Source organism: Pholis gunnellus (genome assembly GCF_910591455.1).
Source record: "Pholis gunnellus genome assembly, chromosome: 23".
In the NCBI taxonomy this organism is placed as follows: Eukaryota; Metazoa; Chordata; class Actinopteri; order Perciformes; family Pholidae; genus Pholis; species Pholis gunnellus.
Window position 1 is genome coordinate 5,158,848 of NC_136550.1, and position 19,588 is coordinate 5,178,435.

Genomic DNA, 19,588 nt, shown 5'->3' on the forward strand with positions numbered 1-19,588 from the left:
TAATTCTGGGAAGATTTGGACAGGAAGTGGCTTTGTGAGCTCAAACAGGAAGTACTAATGTATCAAAGTAAAGAGGGATTATAACAGAAGGCCTGCATTAGAAGCAGGGGGCCATGTAGTTTGACAGGCGCAGGTGCGGAGCGTCTTAACGAAAGACTGCGTTGCATTATGGGAAATGTAGGATCCAGCGTTTTTGGAGCTTGAGCCATTCTAGGTACTTCAAGATGGGAATAGTTCAGCCTGTGCTGCTTTGATTTATTTTTTTTGTCTTCGTTTCTTGCAAGTCTCACAACTTTGTGGAAGTGAAACACAAAATCCCTGCAGTGCTTGTCAAACATCACTGAAAGGAGACGGTTACTGAGCGACACCTCAACTTTGTACATGTTTTTTATTTTACCATCAGCATCAGAAATCTGTAGGAGAAAAGCACAAGCGGCACCACGTTCCCTGATCACAAGCTCTTGTGGTTGCTGCAGCCTCAGTGGGCTCGTCGGCTCCAGCAGAGCTCCAGAGCCGCCACGACACCCTGACAGCAGCAGCACGACTCCAGCTTCAGGGATCTGGACTTGATTACTTGGCAACTTGCACTGATGATGGGCAAAACCAGTCCACAATGTTTCTTCTATTTAAAGATATCATCTGAGGAATTTTCATCTTTATATGGTTATGTTGTAGTGGGGAGAAAAAAAAAAAACATTCCGTTAAGAGAAAATGACTGACTCTGGGAATGTGGTTTTTCAGGAAAAATGTCTTATGCGCCGCAGTTCTGTGATCAAGTACAACGTTATTTAACTCTTAAATTTCAATGTAATACTTTAATGTGTGGAGAAAAGATCTACCTGATGGCTTCTAAAGCAGCTCTGTTTTGGAAGCACTTTGAGAAGACACTTTATCTCCCTGAGCGGCTTGACTTGTGAAATGTGCAAAAATCCAGAAGGGGAGTCCATGTTGGAAAAACACATCTGTAGCAGAGTTTTCTGATGTGGCTGCCAGACAGACACCTGAAATAGACATTACCCAAAAATCTAACACGGACGTGCTGCGCTGCTATATTCAGGCTTTTTTTTTTTTTCATCTCTTAACATGTCCTAACCTCAAAACCTCAACGCTCAGCAGTTAACGACACATTGTGCAACAACAAAGCGCAGTCCGCAGCGCTATCCAACCTGTCTGGGGAGTGTTTTCCTTCTCAAACATGTTTAGTCTCTCTCGTAAAGTCGTATCGGGTCTCTCATTACTTTTGGAATCGTAAAAAAAAAGAAAGAATCTGTTTGTGGCCTCTTGTCCAATTCTCCTCGCCTGCAAGTCCGTCCGCGCGCGCTGGCAGTTTGCGGATTTATTTTCTTTTTTGTAATTGGTTTTGGTAACAGCATATGCTCGCCAGACGCGCTCCTTCGCTCTGCATGTGTGTTCGTGTTCGGAGATGTTTGCATAGCAGCGATGTGGCAGAGATAACTGGTAAAACCCGATATTCCCCAATAGCTTTGCCCTAAAAACACACAACACCCAGCTCTCTCCGTGCTGTGCCTGCCTCTCGCTCAGTGTATCTTGAATGTGTGTAATTGTAGACTTGAGACATCTGTCAAAGGCATTGCATTCTAGCAAGCCAGGGCCTATCTCTGAAAATGTCATTATGCTCGGTTGCCTGGCCGTGCCAAGAAAACATTCGGACTTCGTACCAACGGTATTTTGAGAGGGACAGAGAACCGCAGAGGAGAGTATGGTTGTGTAAACGCCGTGTTGTGACTCGCGAACTGGCGGAGAGCTGGGGCTGTTCAGAAATAGTCGCGCCGTGAGCTGTGTTGATCCGTGGGTTTTTTTTTTTTTTTTCGCTTTGCGGGGGCCTTTTTCGCGGCGAGCTGCCCAAGACCGAGCCGAGCCCAGTGCCGTCGGGACATCCTGGACTCTGGCAAGGGCGCGCGAGCATGCGGCAGGAATGAGGCCACGTTTATGGTCTTGATTGGGGTCGCGCTGGTTCCTGACCTTTTTTAGACTCAGACGGGGAGGGGAAGAAAAAGTGAGCCGGAGAAATGGACGTTAAAACAACAAAATTCTCTGATTTCGTGACCTGCTAGCTTCCCTCCATTAATAGCCCTCTCCTGAGAGAAGCTCCCTCACTTGAGTACACAAAACATATCCAGAAATATGCATGTATGCCGTGGTACTTTTCAACTACACATCTACTACTTTAGCTGCTCTCTGTAAACTGAAGAATGTAATGATACACCCAATGCTCCGATGAAGGATTGTTTTGTGCTGTCTCACGCATGGCAAAAATATCTTGAATTGCATTTTTTTGTTTTTGGAAAACCTGTTTCAGCCATCAGTACTGCCATGAGGAAGCTGATCATCTGCACTGAAAGGAGTCCCACGTTCTAGACAAAACGTCCTCCTTTAGGGGCGCAGAGATTAGGCAGATTGCCCTGCAAGTGGAGCACGCTGGTTCAAGCCCCCCCCCCCCCCCCCCCCCCCCCCCGTGTCTGCAAGCACCCGTCCTGCTGAAGTGTCCTTGAGCAGGACACTGAACGCCCCCGCCAGCTCCGCTAGCTCCGCCCTTCCCTGAACTCTGACCTCCGTGCACGGAAGGGAGGCAGGAAACTAAAAGAGAATTCCCTTCGGGGACCAGTAAAGTGTGACATTATCCTGCTCCCCCCCTCTCTCCGAGTCTCCACTACAGTCTGCCGCTTGTCTGCCCCCACAGAAGCCGCCGCCGCTGCTGGGGCCACCGGGGGAGCTGCTTGGGGAGCCGCCGGAGGGCCAAACGCTGCTTGCCAGAAGACCAAGGAGCACGATGTGGTGCAGCGGCAGCGGGTGGTGGACCTCTGGAAGGACGGCAAGTCCGAGGGGGCCATCGGGCAGGAGCTGAGGATGCCCAAGTCCACGGTGCACAGCATCATAGTCAAGTACCGCCTCAGCAACACGGTGGAGAACCTGCCGCGCAACGGCCGACCAAAGAAACCATGAGCGGAGGATGAGGGGGACATTTGGATGAAACATCCAGGAATGTAACAAAAAAAATGGAGACAGCTGAAAGCTGAAAAGGAGAGACGAATGCCTGAGGAAGAAGTCCAAAAAACGGACCCAAGGACACAGAGCACTTTGACACCGCTGGAATGTGAGGAGCAGAAAAGGGAGAAGTAAAGCTCACTGGATGGATCGAACAAAGACGGGAGGCAAAAAAGGAGAGGACATGAAAAGGGAAAAGACGTGGTGGCACTTGAAAGAAAACAAGCAATCAACTGCAGAGAGCGAGAGAGAGAGTGGGGGGAGAGAGAGAGGCCTTAATAAGGAGGGAGAGGTGAAAAGCTGCCTCTGAGATTAAGCACTAATGATGCGTGGGGGTGGGTGGGGGGTGAGACAGAAAAAGAGAGAGATGACCTGTCTGGAACAAACAAATCCTTGCGTAAAGAGAAACGGCGCTACTGGAAAAAAAAAAAGCCCCAAAAATCTGAACTTTGAGAGAAAAGCAGACGGTATGTTAATGCAATCACAGGTTTTTCAGGAATTCAGATATGAAGGCCGAAAAGAATGCAGAACAAAGAAGGATTTTTTTTCTTTCTAAAGCTCCTCAGACAGATTTCTCGAGACTTTCTCTTTCTGTTTCTCCCTCCGCGCGGCGAAAAACAGATTTCCCCCCGGATCAATTCTTCATCCGCTGGCTGAGTGAACAAGCCCCTCCCCCTCGCTCTGACCCCGTACTCCCTCATTCCTCCACAGGCCTCGATCCCTCCGTCTCTCTCTCTCAGTCTCACGCATACACACACATATATAAATATATATATGTATATATATATATATATATTCAGCTATATACACTGTGGACCTCACACACAACCTGAAAACCTGCAAAGAACTTGATTTATCTGCCTAGTGCAGGCAGATGAAATCCTAACTCTGAATAGAAAGGGATGAACTGAGATTATTTTAGATTAGATACATTATCTATCAGGAAAAAAAAAGGGAAAGAAAAGGGGAAAAGGAGAGTTTTCTAAGTATAAAACACTTCCCGTGGACTCTTTAGCTCGAGCATTCCTGAGTCCAACCAAGCATAGCAGCAAGAACCGTCGATATATAAACCGTAGACGTTGCCTTTGTCCAACAGTCAGCAGCAACGTTGCTCTGGCCCAATTGAGAAATGTACTGTATTAAAAAGCATATTTACTATTGCACCTTTTTTTGTGGGGTGGTGGGGGGGGGGGCACTTAAAGGGGAATATCACTCCACTGGTCACAATATCACAAGAAAACAAATATCTGTATTTACGAGCCGCTCTTCCCAAAAGCTAAAGACCGTAATCTGTCATCGGAAGGAAAAAAAAGAACGGGGACTCACTTTGAAGCTCGAGGAGACACTTTTGGTTCCTCGAGCTTCTTTATTGTGACAGCGTGATGGATTCCACGCTGGAAAATGTCCCCCCCCCCCCCCCGATCCCCGAGAAAATAAAGCACCCTGGACTGTGTCATCGTTTTTTTCCAGCTCAGCGTGACATCCCAGACTGACGAGCGGGGCAAACTCCTGCCGCCGCGTTTCTGGAAAGGAAGAGAGGCGAACAATCGGTTTCACAGTCCGAATATTTCGAGGCCGTACGAGTATTTTTAAGCGAACAGTGAGTGGTGTTTCCCTTTTTAAGCCGAAAGGACATAAAGACCAGAGAAGTGTGGCGTGGTGCGGCCTGCAATGAGAAGGTTGAGGAATGCTGTATATGAGCGTGAATGTGTTTGTGTGCATTGGTAGCATTTTTTTTTATCGTTTAAAGCGTTCAATATTGGTGCGAATGTAGGTTTTTAACAATGTTTATCGGAACACAAAGCAACCATACAAGAATTGTACTTAAATATGATACAGTCTAAGGACCCGTTCACACCGAGGCGTTGCCTCTCAGCAGAACGTCTCATCATCTCTCAGCTCATTGTTTCGTTTTTTTTTACGCTCTCGTGTCATTTTACCGTTTCCGTTCAGTCTCATCGGTTCTCATCGACATCGTTAACCAGCTGCAGGCAGCTGGGGTTGTTTTTTTTTCAGTGAAAAAGCTCCAATAAACCCACTCTACCCCACCGGTCCAGCACCAGAGACACAGACGGACAACGTTAGCGACTAGCGGCTGAACAAAGTGGAGCATTCAGCAGCTAAAGGGGCCAGAAAACTCCTTCAGGAGTTGGTGGAGAACCAAAGCGGAGCTCAAAGGAGAGAACTTGGACACAGTTCCAAATGAACGGTGATGTTGCTCCTTGTCTGCTGGATATTTAAATAGGAAGCACACATTAATGTTAATATTAATCAATAATATCAACCTCACAAGATGGTGCGCTGCCCTCAAGTGCTTAAAAAAATCAATTAATACAGTTTTAAATGAAGAATCTGACCAAGATTCAATACTTGACGGTGAAATATAGTCTTAAAAGAAAACATTTGCATTTGACACGCACACAGTGCATAGACATGCACGTAAATCCATTTTCTTTTTACAGAGCAATCCTTGTTTGATTACTTACAAACTCTTGCAACACATGGACTCATGCAGATCTTTTCAAGTCTCAGCTGAGCAGACCTTTGATTCCAAAAAATCAAACTTGTGCTTTTTTAGATCCTGAACACTTTGACAGTTCAGAGGCAGGAGGTTGTTCCCGATGAAAGCTCTTTGGCAACGATACACTCACGCAAAGCAAACAAAACAAAAAAAACCTGCGTTTCCTGCCAAGATGGCAGCGTTCACTCCTATCAGATAGTAGCGGGACCTACAGGGAGAGACGTGACGGCCAGGAATGTTTTTATTGCCTTTCTGGACTCGAGACGCTCTTATCCAGCGAAGTCCCAGAGTTCCTAGGGGTAGATGAATATGTTTTAGGAATTCCTTAAGATATCGTCCAGGTGTGGGCTGTTGGATTCATCATATTTCTTTTTTTTTACTGTAGCTGCAAATATCACGGCCAACCTACTTCGTCTGTGTGTTAAACATTGTGTGCTGCTACTGTGAAGAAGAAGACGGGATCTGTATGAAGACAGAGATGGAGGAGTTTGGACGGTTGGATGTGAATGTGGCTTCGCAGAGGGATTCTGTTATCTGGCCAAAACGTATCGGCTTATTTATTTATTTTTGAACTGTGCTTCCCGTTGGAGGCATTATATATTTTCTATGTCCGTCTCTCCGTCCCATTCTCGTGAACTCGTATTCTCAGAAACGTCTGGAGGGAATTAAGCTTCTTCAAATTTGGCACCGACGTCCACCTGAACTCAAGGATCGGCCTGATTTAGAATTTGGTTATTAAAGTTCACTGTGACCCCCGAAAACACATCAACAATGGCAATAACTCAAGAATTCATAATGCTCATTGTGACGCACACTTGTCCAATAGAATAAAACAATGAAGCGATGACATTTAGGACACACGTGGATGTAAACTGCACCTTGACGAGGCGGTGTATATCATCTTTTAATGAACCAAATACATTTTTTATCAGGGTCCTTTTAATTCGTTTTTTGAACACTTACGCTCTGCAGTTGAGAAATGTACTTATAATCGCTCTCTAGTGGACAAAGTATGTCATCGCACCTTTTTGCATTTCTGCACAGCACTGTCTTTCTGTTTTATTGGCCATGGCGACGCATCGAACAGGCTCTGTTTTCTCGGCCTCTCTTCTTCCAGATCACTCTTCTTCTTCTTTTTTTTTTTTTCCATCTCATCATCCCTCTCTCTCTCTTCCACGTCTATGTCCTCTATCTCTTTTTTTTTTCTCGCTCTAATTCCTCATGCTCTTTCACCCAGTCTTCACCTCGATTTGTTTTGCTTCTTATCAGATTTTGTCCGCCCACACACACACACACACACACACACACACACACACACACACGCTCACTGACTCCGTCTCTCTTCTTCCTCTTCCCCTCTGTTGGCCTCTGCTGGCAAAATGCCACACGTTTCCCCATAAGTGGTCCCCACCTCTGGTTCTAGAGAACCACACATAGTTAGACCCCCCTCTCCTCCTCCCAAACGTCTTCAGCTCAACACACTCCTTATCGCAGCTTTGATCTGCACGGGGGTGTCATGACAATTTATCTTTCCCCCGGTGGCGCGAGTGAGAGAAGTGCGCTGTTGGTCTATTCCTGGCCTTTGTTTTGAAAGGCGCGCTAAACTCTCCGTTCCACTCCCTGAGCAGATTCGCGATAGCGCACAAAGGTGGGAGCCACGGATCCCTTCAGATCCCTTCGCTGGCCAGCTGTGCAGACGTGTAGAAAGAAGTTCATTTCCGTGCGTTTTGTGCGTCTGTGACCTTATGTGCCTGTGTGTGTGTTTGTGTGTGTGTGTGTTGCTCGTTGCAGGCCTCACTTTCTCCAGGTTAACAGTTATGCATTCTGGGGTTTTATCATTATCGTAAACATGATACTGTATGATGTAATATGACACATTGATTAACTGTAATATGCAAGTTTGCTCATTATAAAGATGGTCAAAGTATATATAAGCAAGGCTGGATGCACTTTCATTGTGACACCTCGGCTGCGTTATCACAAATGAACAACAACCGAGATGATTGGCAGGTTCCCATTTCAGCACCAGAGATGTTTTTTTTGGATAAACTTTGCTTTAATGTCGCAGAGGTGGACGACATTTCCTCTGGTCCCTGTTTGTCAGCTCCGCGGCAAAAGATCCTGATGTCCTCACGAGGATCGTACAATAAACTCAATTGCGAGTGGAAAACTCAAAATAGGGTTAAAACTTTGCATAACATGTGGAACAATGACTCTATATGCTTGGTATACCTGCAAACATGCACCTAAGAAACATCCACAAAACATAAGGCTAGTAGTAGTAGTAGTAGTAGTAGTACTAGTAGTAGTACATCGTCCAGATGTCAAACCTATTGGACACTCACAAATATGCAAAGAGTCCTCTGCATATTGACTCTACTGCATATATGAATCTATAGATCCATCCATAGATATCCAAAAGATGTCCCCCCCCCTCATACTAATAAGGTCGGGACTAACAGCCCCGCTGAAGTTGCATGTTTTTATGTTGTTACGGGTCATTTTTGTTCCCGCTCGAGTGGGAATTTTCCGTCTTCCGAGAGAAAACGTTGAGGCCAAAGACGCGTTGCATGTTGAACCGACTGAACTGAACTCTGGCGTCTCTCTCGCTCTCTCTCTCTCTCCCCCTGCAGTGTTGAACGGGCCTCCCATGTCTGTGAAGAAGGAGCGGGAAGCAGAGCTGCTCCTCAACCGGCGGGAGCAGCGCAGCGGAGAGGTCATCTGTATCGACGACTAGACACATGTACACTCACACACACACACACACACACTCACACACACACAGTAAACCATCTGTTGCAAAGATATCGTGGTAAACGCTGTTCAGAACATTGAACTACACATCCAGTATTAAAACTAATTGACTGGCTTAGGGTGCACTTATTGCCCCGCTTGTGATTGTATACTTGTCTTCTAAAACTTTATCGACTGGTACACCCCTAAAAGCTACAATCACACACACACACACACACACACACTTACAGTGCATACAGTCCATATTGTCTCATAACTTCATGTGACCTTCTCTTGTCTGCCTCAAACCATTATACTCCTCATAAGTGGGCCTCTTCACACAGGCCTCCTCCTCTTGGGATGCTTCTAACCTCAGCTACACACACACACACACACACACACACACGCTCAACCCACCTCAATCCTAGAAACATTTAGATCTCACAATAAACCATGTAACCTTCCTCCTCCTCCTCCTCCTCCTCCTCCTCCTCCTCCTCCTCTTGACAGGAAGCTGCATGTGAAACTAAGAACACTCCATCCCCTGAAGCATGCGCTAATCACAGTAATGCTGTCTCGTGGAAAGGACAAAAAAAAAAAAAAATGGCGTCAAGCTGTGCCTACAGTCGTTTTTAATACTGTTTCTAATTCTCCCAGAAGAGGCTGAACCTTCTCAGTCCGAGCAGCTCCAAGCACAGCTCCAGGTTTCTTTTTAGCTTTTTTTTTCTTTTCTTTCTCCAATGGTACATGTTCAGATAAAAACACGCAGATATGAGAATTATATTCAGGACTTGTTGGACCACATTTACTTATTTTGCCGCCATCCCACCCCGCTTTCCCGGGTTCTAGTTTATGTAAAGAGCTTTGAGGTATTTTGGGGGTTATGATGCTATTTTTCAGAAACCTCCTATGAATGTTTATAACCTTTTCATAAGCAAGTCAGTGTTATTAAAACCCATCCGTCACCTTGAACACTCCTCTTGACGACCCCCCTCCTTCCCCTCTCCCTCCCTTCGACCTCTCTCAATTTTTTTTCCCTTCCCCCAAAGTTTCTATTTCTTTCTACAAAAATCCTGTGATATTCTTTGCATATTTAAACAGCTCATTCGTGTTCTCTCGTGTTTTTACTCCCCGCGATTATGAGTGCCGTCGTCGTCGATGTTGCCGTTTGCCATTTGAGAAAGAGCTTCTACCAAAAGAGACGTTTTTTTTTTTTCGTAACGAGAAACTACGAGAAAAAAAAACGGTCCAGTGTGTGCGACACACACAAACGCACCACTTTGCCATGTTCCTCTTTTAATTGCAAGAGAGCGCAAACGAAGAAGTTGAGCTATAACTTCAGAGGTAGATATATTACAAGGAAACGTGTTTTTCTTGCTTACGTTTTAGATTTTGGGGCTTGCAATTGACATATACATATATAGAAAATAGGCCATATGTAACCCTAAATGCTTCTATGAGCGGAAATGTATACCCCAGTTAGAAATACACAGTTATTATCTGGAAAATCGAAGGCTGGAAATCCATTTTATATACCGCATCATTAAAAAACGCCTTAAACATAGCTGAACAAATGTAAAATCATCGAACTGAATTAAGAACCTGATGTCAACCTGTAAATCCTAGTCAGAGTCTGCTTTAAGTTAAAACTTAAAAAAAAAAAAAAAATGATAGTTACTGTAGGAGTTAATTTATCTCATGAACCCTGGACGTCTTACGCTGATCTTCCCAGGAAATAGTCAGAGTCCATTTTACCAATTATGTTCCACACGGACGTTTTTGCAACCCCTGAACTAAAATGTTAAAAGTTCTTTTTTTTTTGTCTGTGTTGATTTCTGGGTATCTTGTGTCACTGTATGTAGTGGTGCCGATCAAATGATGAGTGGCAGTGAAACATGTCGATGATGACGCATCTTTTTTTTTTTTCTTTCTTTCTTTTTTTGTTTGTAATAAAACTGAATGAAATGATAAAAAGCACTGAGAGTATTTTTGGGTTTGTATTTCACACACATTGCCATGCCTTTTACCGAGGGATGGTGATGTTGGTCGCTCCGTTATTTTAGTCCTTTCAGCAACTAAACTATTGGAAAGATTGAGATGATTTTTGCTACAGATATTAAAGTTATTCTAGAGGATCAATTCTAATCATTTCGGTGATCCCCTGACTTTTAATCTAGCGGTCATGAGGTCAAATGTTTCCAAAGTTTAGTCAAAGATGCTCTATATGGTTGTGTACACGTCCTGCCCTATAAGATATTTACACAGCTAACATCCATATTCAGCATTAAGACTATTAGTAAGTGAGTTAAAGGTTAGTTGACACAAAGGTCTCGCACAAAGTTAATTTTCGGAACATGGTTTCAATGGGTCCAATATTTACTTTGGTGACTGTGGGTGACAGAATCGGCTAAAATACCAGCTAGCTGAATGCTAATATACTCGCGTTGTATTCTCCAGCAGTGACTTCTGAATGGACTTAGGACTTTATGCTTTATTTAAAACGTTGAGGAGAGAGGCTGAATGGACTGGTTACAATTTCCTGGAGCAGACTGAGGAGGACGTTTGCGGTCGTCTTTTAATTTGTGTGAATGTACCACCTGATATATAGGCCTAAATTGATGATCTTTGCTTGATTTCATGCCCTCACTTTTCAAGATAGTAGTGCTTAGTGGACACTTTACTCATGTAAATGCAGATTTGAAAAGGCCTCAAGGACACTAAAGGCTCCACTTTGGTCCAGAAATGATCCATTTAAAATGTCCTCAGTGCCATTTCCTGCGAATATTTCAACTTAATGTGAAATGTTTATCAGGTTATTAACTTATCATCTAACTAATTCATATCCCGCGTGTGAATAAAAGCCTGTGGACTGACATAGGCTGAAAAATGGAACATTTAGCTAAAAAAAAAGAAGGTTGAAGCATCACTTTGCAGAAGAAAATGTTCTCCTATTTATCTTTCGGTTGATGAATGAAGGCAAATAAAAAAAAAACATCACCTCTGATTTAGCAAACGGTCGTCTTCAGAGATCATTAATTGCCGTCAATCTGCTCTGGTGTCTGTGGACGCCGTGTGAACGCGAGGAGATGTGGGCGGCTGTGAGAGCGCTGCAGTGATTCAGTGTGTCCTCTTCACAGGCCTTTATCACCCTTTCTAATGTCTCTCCCACACACACACACACACACACACACACGTAACGACAACCTTGAGGAGCAGATGGTTAGTGATTCATGATGACCAAAAAGTTAGGAGTCACCCTGCTCAGTATTTACTGTTATCTCAGCTTTATGGTTCCTAGAGGCCCCCGTGGGGCGGCTGTGGCTTCAGGAAGTGGAGCAAGTCGTCCACTAATCACTAGGCGGTGGTTTGAACCCCGGCCAAGTGTTTTTGGGCAAGATACTGAACCCCCAAACTGCTCCCGAAAGGCTGTGCCATCGGGGTGAGTGTGCGTGGATGAGCGTTTAGATTGGATGGTGATGGGCAGGTTGACACCTCCCACGAACGCCTCCGCCATCGAGTGTGTGTGTGTGTGTAGCATGCGTGTCGTGTATGAACGCCAAGTCCATATACCATCGGGGGAAGAGTCTGGAGATTAGGACGACTCCCTTTCAGTGCGCACTGACAGGTTCATTGTGGAGAATATATCGACTGTTTCCTGTGAATGCTCCTCTGTACTGTACATTCAGACATTTATGTTTCAGGCGCGACGTTTTTATGTGGAGAAACTTCGGGAAAGTACTTAAATGGCAAAAATGCAGGACATTTGAACTTGTATTGTTGAGAGTATAATTAAACCAAAGTACGTCGTATTCACTCTCCAGATGGTACTCGTAGGTACTTTTTTTGCCACGTAAGAAGAACATTATTTATATAGTGTTGCATAAAATGGACATCAAACTTGTAGATCCAGCAAAAAAAGTTGGTCGTTTTGTATTTTTCCAAAGCTAGTTGCTGATTGTTGGTCTGCTGACGGTGCTGCTTCTTTCACATTACGCGTTGACCATCTGTTAATACAAAATATACGCTTCAAATCAGCTTTAAATGTATTAAATGTACATTTTGACAACTCGTTACTTTTTCTTGGAGGCACACAAAGCGGTTTGTCATGAAAACAAATTTCAAGGAACTTTTCCAAAACAACAAAAAAAGGTTTATTCAACAGTTATGAGTGAGTTGAGAAGACATGTAAAACCAAAAAAAATCGCCTTAAAAAAAAAAAGACTTCACAAGAATTTCCGATGTGATAATAAACTTTGACATTTAGAAAAATAGGAATCGGGGCAGGGAAGTGTGTGAGACTGTGTGTGTGTGTGTGTGTGCGTGTGCGTGCATGTTTTTTCTCAAAGACTTTCAGCTATGTGGTTCAGATTCAGGAAGTGAAAATTTAGATGGCTGCTGGGGTGTGTGTGTGTGTGTGTGTGTGTGGGGGGGGGGGGGCAGACACACAAAAAGGAAGAAGAGGAAAACAATGAGGAAATCACACAGAATATAACGTCTACATTGTTCCATTTGAAAACACGACTGTTTGGCTCCAATTAAAAACACTACGCTCGCTGCAGTAAAGTGCTGAGGAGGAACCGGTGCGGTCCGTCCACAAAAACTACTTATAAACAAGAGTGGGAGTGCTGAACCCACTGCTGGAAATACACACTGTGTACACAGCGGCGTATGAGAGAATGGAAGGAATTTCGAAAAATAAAGAAGTGACCGAGAAACCTTTCAGAACAACATATGAATATTGGATATCGGTGAATCGTCCAACAAGAGTAATTTCCCAAACCTATGGTGGCAGGTTTGATCTTCTCCATGGTGTTTCAGAGCTGTGCATTGGTCAAGACACTTTTTCTTTCCTTCTGACTTTAAGAAACTAATTCAAATTGAGTCATCGAAGGGCAAAGATATCTTTTTTATTTGACCAATAATTCGTTTTATGGCCAAATACCTGCAAAACGAACAACATTCCCATCAGCTGCACTTTGTGTTTAGTGCTAATAAGCAAAATGTCAGCAGGCTAACATGCTAAGCTAAGGTGGTGAACACGGTAAACATTATACCTGCTAAGCATCAGCATGATAACGTTGTCAGATGGTACATTTTTGGTCTCTTATTTCGCCATTCGGCTCATATTAACACTATTCTTAACACCAATTTTGTTCTCTTTCTGACCGAAATTCTTTCTTCAATACAAAATCTGTTTAATATTTAATACCAGCTCTTACTTAAACTATAGATTTGGACTTTTCCAAGACCATTGAATGACTCTCAATAGTTTTCTGATGATTGTCAACATGTCTCGGAGGCGATGGTTATTGTGCCATCGAACAAACAAAGGCAGAAAAGAGAGACGTAGCTATATTTAAACCTGCATGCTCTCCATAAGTCAAGCCAATAATACTATACATACTATTGACCTTAAAAAAAAAAAGAGCACAAATTCACATCCATGTTATTTAAAATGTCAAAAGTAAAATATGTGTGAAGTACATACAAAGTGTTGAAAGACTTCACACTCGTGTGGAGATGTGACGCTTGCAGGCGTGCTCTCAAGCTTCTTGAGGCACCGGTGATATAAAAGTGGAAGGTGCATGCACAGCTTTACTGTCAGTCTTAATAAAGAGAGTGTAAGCACATTTTTATTACGTGATACGAAGGCTAAGATGAACATCTTTTTTTTTTTTTTTGTATATGAAGCCCTTTATCTACAGCACAGCTTCCACCACGTCTGTTCCCTCGGCAGACATTCATCGAGGCGTTTTTGTCCACTTTGGGTCTTGGCTTTAATCCAAAAGTCTGTGTCTTTGCGTTCCGAAAAAAAACAGCAGTGCGAGTAAAAAAAACAAAAAAACAAAAACACACAAAAAAAACAATTCCACAACAACTTCCACGAACGACAGGGGGTCGTCTTTCAAAGGCTAAAGTGATGCCCACGACTTGCTCGTGACTGTTTTTGCCAAAAAAAGAATCTCATCCATGAGTTCATTTTGTTGTTCTCAGACGAGAGCGGCCGGTCAGTTGACTTTGAAGATGCTGAAGATGTGAGGCGAGGCCGACGGGTTGCCCAGAGTGTGGAGTCTGAAGGAGGAGCCCGTGATGGCCTGCAGCTCCGTGCCTTTGTCCAGCCGCAGGAGGCCGGACACCTGGCAGGGCTTCAGGAAGTGGAACGGGTGCGGCCCGGCGGACGGGGTCGTCCCGTAACCCTCCATGCACTGCAGCTTCTGAGGCCTCTGGCCGCTGGTCACCACGTCCAGCTTCACGTACTGAGACTGCTGCTCGTTGAACAACACCTGAGGAGACGGAGAGGGGACGAGAGACACAACTCGTTTCTTCTCGACTATTCGGATGAAAAAAAAAAACCCAACCAGACCCGAGGCCCCCGCTATCGTAATTCCTTCTTTCTTTTACTCTTTTGCGGAGATTTTTTCCAGACCTCTGTCGACTTGACAAGACCGAGGTCTGGCTACACGAGATTACCCGAAACCAGATATCCACCTCTCCCAAAATAACATGATGCGTACCAGTACACTGTGACTGCTGTTTGTACAAACTCAAGGCTCTTTTGAATTGTTCGATACCAGCGCCAAAGTTTTGATACTGATAATAAAAACCTTCGTTCAATACACACAAGGAATAAATAGTCCCATCTCAGTCATACAAGGACTTCAAACTACATCTCTTCAATTAGAAAAAGTTATTGATTTCAATTAGCAAATGTCTGATAAAAGACAAAAAAAATCTGAGTGAGACGACATCTAGCACGTCGGCCTTTGATACTCGGTGCCATGTGGGGAACAACGAGGATGACGGGAGCCATGTTTGTCGATGAACTACAACTCCCAGCACAGACTCACCTGGCAGAACAGGAAGTAGACGCCCGCCTTCTCCACGGTGAAGGTGCCTTGTTCCTTGTTGTACCTCACCGCTTTACTCATATTCAGCGTCCTCTCCTCCCAACCCTTTATCACACCCCCCTCTCCCACTGACACACACACACACACACACATATCCAAGGTTAACCATCCCGCAGACCAAAAAATGTGACAGATTATCTACCATCCCTCATTTTTACGACTCTTACCTTGCTGAGAGGAGACTTTGGTTACTGGTGGAAAGTAAAAGAGACATTGAAATGGAGAGAAAAGGAAAAGTCAATTAAGATTTTACGAGTGCAATCGTATAGGGGTGTGTGATTGAAACCACTTCAGCAGATGCTACACGAGACGGCTATAAGGGATCTGCCAAGCCACTTACTCTCGAAATGAGACGCCGCTTTCTTTCCATTTCCATTCCTCCCTCGCAGCGCCCCCCCTTTCAGAGAAGGCAAGGAGAGACAGAATATGAGCGGCAGAGGAAATACGTCTGTGGTTTCCTTTTTTTTTTTTTGATAAAACAATCATTCCCATCTGTATCTGTCTAATGACGCGGTGTGTTAATTTGCAAGCATTTAGATTCAACCTGGCTCTCTTTTTTTTTTTTTTTTAACGTGGTTAGCAGATGGGCACAAGGGTTTCCTGTCACATGCTTCAATATATTTCCTCAAACTGTTATTTTCAGTCAAAAGCGTGTGCCTCTTTTTTTTTTTTTTTGGTGCCTGTGGGGGCTAATCTTAGTGCCAGCTGGTCGCAGTCATCTAGAAAATGCAGAGAAAGAAGAGAGATTAAGTGAAGGATGGAGAGCTTTATGTGTTTGTGTGTGTGGGGGGGGGCAGGCAAAGACAAGATAGACAGCGGAAAAGTGAAAGCATTAAATGCAGCCTGAGAGACAAAAGCTTTCGAACACTAAATAAGAGAAATGAAGTGCTGCGAAAAAAAAGAGAGAGAGAGTCAAAAAGGTCTTTGGCTGCTCTGTGACCCAAAAAGAGTTGATTAAGAACAGAGTGAAGCAACAGCTCGGATAAATACAATAAATAAAACACAACGCTAAAAGGCCGGAGCTGCAGAATGCCTGCTCTTGTTACTCACTAAAAGTTTATTTTAGCTTTTTTTTTCAAACCTGGGCGTGCAGGGAGCGATTTCAGACGCAGATACAACCTGAATACTGTGTGCACGCGCTGAGAAACACATACTTTATGTTCCGAGACGGAGCGGCCAAACACCGGGGCCCCCGCCACCGTACAGGAATATTAAGTCCCTGCTAAAATAACTCACAGGTGGGTGACCCTGTAGATTTAGGATTTGCTACGGGCGAGCGTAAAGCCCTCAGGCCGGCCCGAGTTTCCTGACTCAGGCTGTCAGTCACGGGGAGAGAACATAACAGCAGTGTCCCTCTGAAACGCTGCACCGCGGCGGTCAACTTTCCACAAACTGGAAAAAGCTGTTTGGGCTTTTTGACTTTCTCAAACAGCATTTAATGCGTTTTGGAAGACAAAGTCTAGATATCACTTACTAAAGTGAAAAAAAGGCTAATATCTGCAAGGATGTCAAAGTAAATGTTTGGGGCGAGGCACGGCGCTCTCTGAAAGAATCCCCCTTTTTGTCACATTTGGGACATTCGCTCCAAAAGCGCCTTTCGAAGGTTCACTCTCGGACAGAATGTGAACAATCGAGCGATCCCGTGATGGTGACGCAAGCAGAGGCTATAAATACTGCAATGATAGGTCATCAAATATCACCGCTTTCACAACAAATCATAGTCTGTCGTGTGCTCGGGGAGAGAGGGAAAGAAAAAAGAAGAAAGAAATCAATTTCATTGCCCAAAAGCGTGCAACAAGGCCTCGCTCTCGCGCCAGCTGCTTTTTCTGGGCTCCGAGGTCCGTTCTGGTCAGACCTGTAATTTCTGAAGCAGCCATCCAGCTGCCTACTTTTTCCTGTGTCAACTTTTAGCAGCGGGCTGCGCCTGCGGCACCGCTAGACCTGACCAAAGTGGCATGTGGGCCAAGCCTGGCCAGCGTTTTGTGTTAAATGTCCCCCCCCCCCCCCAACAAAAACAACAGAACACAGTTGGTAGCTATTGTGTCTGTGGTGAATTTGGGGCGCCTAAAAAGCAGAAAATGCTGCTGTGGAAGACTTTTTTGATTTGCAGTACCGTCTCTCTTCACTCTCTGTCCCACCAGCAGCTCTCTCTTCTCCAGAATGAGCTGAACAATGGCCTTCCTCTGTGTATTGACCTGTTGAAAGAGAGAGAGAGAGAGAGAGAGAGCGAGAGAGAGAAGAAGAAAAAAAGCGCACTATTAACAAATGTACGATAAGTTTATTATGACTTTTGTCTGGCACGGATCCCACAGACGGCCTCTTCCAGCCAGCCACATAAACAGGCTCGTCTCTTCCAGTATCCTGCTTCAGAATAGGTCCACCACTTCCTCAGAGACCGGTTGCGACACCTAATGCGCGCTTTTAGTGCTTTGCATTCCTCACATCTTTCTACTCCCGTTGCCGAGAATGAAATTCTTCTTGAGTGAATGACCGAAAGGAGGCCCCATGTGAAGCGAGAGCAGCGGAGGCTCGGTGAAAAGTCTAAATTTACTGCTACTGTGGAAATGGAGGCATGCGAGTTGCTCTTCGCTCTCCAGACGTTCACTCGCTGGCTCTCATCAGTGAGTTGGCCAACGGTCAAATGGACAGAACGGGCCCCCCTCGGGAAAGGCTCCAGCATCAACACTCCACGTGTCCAATTTTGGGGTGTATGTGTGTGTGTGCAGGTCTGTCAACATGATACACGGCCAACCTGTCCTCCTGATCTCATATCCAGTGCAACCTGGTTTTGTAAATACTGTGAACTTGAAAACCAGAAGAGTTTCCATCGGCTCCTTTTTGGCTGCTTTTAAGAGAAATTAATTTGCCTTGTGATGCAACCTCGTGCTGGAGTCTTAACACTTGCCCCGAGTGCAGGAAGTTTTTTCAACACAGCACAAGATTGCACTGTAATTTAGGACCGATTTCTGCTGTGGCTAATCCATGAGAAGCTGCTGGGCATGTTGCAAAAAATGCTTTTTTGCACTTGCCACACTTTATCGTCCAGGCCTCGTTCATGCCTCGAGCCTCTGCTGCAGTCGGTTGGGTATAAAATGCTCCTCACGTGCCAAATAGTTGAGGCTTTCCAGTAAATTGAGATAAAACCGGAGCACAACTGGCACCAGAGTAATTAAACATGGCGGAGGGAGGGGGGGGGGGTGTTGGCCACAAAAAATAAGCTGTAACTCCACACAACCTGACTGCACTTATTGGTAAGCAATAAAAGTGCCAAGTAGAGGAATGGTGCAATAGAATATAGTACGTGCAAGCAGGGGGGGAGGAGGGGGTGAAGTGTGGAATTGCATTTTCTCTTTTCCATATGCCCCCCTGCGAAGGTTCCTGTAACCGCAGCCCCCCCCCCCTCCAAAAAAAATAAAAGTTACATAACAAACACTTAAAGGTCTGCAGGCTTGTAAATCATTTTTTTTTTTGGGACAAATACGCTGTTCGTGTCCGTGGGCATGTCTGGCTATTTTGAGTGGGGACACAAACCTGCTCCATGCGGTCCTGCAGGATCTTGAAGGACTGAGACAGGTCCCGCGTCTGTCGCCAAGTCCACGCCGTGAACAGCGCGCTGCACGCGGCCATAGACAGCGCCACCAGGGCCAGGGACGCCCAGACGACCCGCAGCTTGCGCACTCGCCTCCTCTGCAGAATCCGATGCATGGTTGGTGCGGGCTGCTGCTGCTGCTGCTGTTGCTGCTGCTGCTGCTACTCACCGCCGCAGACCGTCCGAAAGCCCCACTTCAACTTCATTCCAGCGGAGCGCGAAGCGCCTCCAAATGCGTATCTGTCCAAACGTCCATTTCGGCGAGAAAGACGCGCGCGAGTGGACAGCCCGCAATTAAAACCCACCGCTGGCAAATCTTTGTTTAAATTCTCTGACAGATGAGGGATTTTATTTTTAACGCAACAAAACATCCGAGCTTTCCTCCGCACGGATCAAAGCCACCATCCTCCCGCGTGCCTCCAAACGCAAGAAAAACTGCTACTCGCGCACATCAACTGTTGCATCCATCGCCTTGTGATTCGTTGACTCAGCGCTCTTGTCTTCCCTTTAAACAGCGCGCTGGGGGGTCACTCCATTAGACAGACAGAGCACACATAAGCGGGAATCCACACGCGCACGCACGCCACACGCACGCGCACACAGAGACTTGGAGGTGAACTTTGCGCGAGCTCTGATGTTGTGATACCAGTAAAAGCCGACGAGGTGAGCGTAAGAAGAAGAAAAAAAAAAAAAAAGCCATACGAGGCGCAGCGGGGCTTCCTCTGCTGCTCCACTCACTCTCATCAACTCGCATGCCTTGGAAATATGTGCCAGTCACGCGTGTAACGGTTCCGTTTGTAACCACGCGGAGGCGGTAGTGTATAGGAAGTG

General features: G+C 45.2%; 2 protein-coding genes across 6 annotated transcripts in view; one reads left to right on the forward strand and one right to left on the reverse strand.

The window, feature by feature from the left end:
* The window catches only part of chd3 (chromodomain helicase DNA binding protein 3), a 35,748-nt gene extending 25,520 nt beyond the window's left edge, over nt 1-10,228 (forward strand). For 3 of the 5 annotated variants that reach the window (XM_079184775.1, XM_079184777.1, XM_079184776.1), the window contains exon 40: nt 2,702-3,226. In XM_079184775.1, coding sequence (XP_079040901.1) covers nt 2,702-2,964 — 263 coding nt within the window. In that variant the 3' untranslated portion in view covers nt 2,965-3,226. Of the gene's footprint in view, nt 1-2,701; nt 3,227-8,160 lie in introns of those variants that run through there. The other 2 variants (XM_079184778.1, XM_079184779.1) reach the window with 1 other exon arrangement.
* A 2,206-nt stretch (nt 10,229-12,434) lies between these two features.
* Nucleotides 12,435-19,370, reverse strand: tnfsf12 (TNF superfamily member 12). The gene is made up of 6 exons (XM_079185263.1): nt 18,700-19,370; nt 17,282-17,363; nt 15,509-15,565; nt 15,336-15,359; nt 15,109-15,236; nt 12,435-14,544 (listed from the first exon to the last, which is right to left on the reverse strand). Exons 1-6 carry the CDS (start codon nt 18,871-18,873, stop codon nt 14,269-14,271), a joined length of 741 nt encoding a protein of 246 aa, XP_079041389.1. The 5' UTR covers nt 18,874-19,370; the 3' UTR covers nt 12,435-14,268.
* Nucleotides 19,371-19,588: the final 218 nt, after the last annotated feature.